The 578-nt window shown below is 67.0% G+C and overlaps 1 protein-coding gene across 1 annotated transcript in view; it reads right to left on the minus strand.

The window, feature by feature from the left end:
• The window catches only part of CLYBL (citrate lyase beta like), a 273,137-nt gene extending 273,042 nt beyond the window's left edge, over positions 1–95 (minus strand). The window contains exon 1 of the mRNA XM_019529705.1: positions 13–95. Coding sequence (XP_019385250.1) covers positions 13–89 — 77 coding nt within the window. The 5' untranslated portion in view covers positions 90–95. The remainder of the gene's footprint in view (positions 1–12) is intronic.
• Between the last annotated feature and the right edge of the window lie 483 nt (positions 96–578).

A 578-nucleotide genomic window follows, 5' to 3' on the forward strand; every position in this document is an offset into this window, starting at 1 on the left:
AGCGTCACTCACAGTCTCCGCCCCCCTAGGCCCAACGTGGCCCGCAGAAGCCCGAGCGCCGCCGTCTGCGCCGCCGCCATTGTCGCCATGGGCACCGCCCCCCACCGCCCATTGGCCCAGGCGGGGGGCTCCGAACCTGAGCGCCACGCCACGCCCCCCAGCCGAGCGGATTGGTCCGGAGGGAGGGGCGGGGCTTGTCGCACAAGTGGCCTGGGCCCAGGTCGCCGGCGAAGGGTGGGGTGGTCTGTCGGCTCGGACGCGGGGGCCGGGTGTAGCTGCTTCCCAGTGGGGTTGTGGGCTGAGCGACCCGAGGAGACTGCCCGGCGTGGCACAGCCCGGCCTGTTCTGGTTTCATCCCGCCCGTGCCCTGGGCTCAAAAGATGGCACCACTGCCCCCCCCCCAAAAAAGAACCCCAAGCAACCCCCTGGGCTGAAAGCAGAGGGCCTTGCAAGCGGGATCCGCCGTTTTTTATCGTGTCAGCCCTCGCCTGCGTTTATGGTGCGATTGGCCGATCAATCACACTCTATAGGGGCAGCTCTACACATTCATTCATGTGCCTTAAATACTGCACGCTTGG

This window comes from Crocodylus porosus, unplaced genomic scaffold, assembly GCF_001723895.1.
Source record: "Crocodylus porosus isolate Cpor-Errol unplaced genomic scaffold, CroPor_comp1, whole genome shotgun sequence".
Lineage (NCBI taxonomy): Eukaryota > Metazoa > Chordata > Crocodylia > Crocodylidae > Crocodylus > Crocodylus porosus.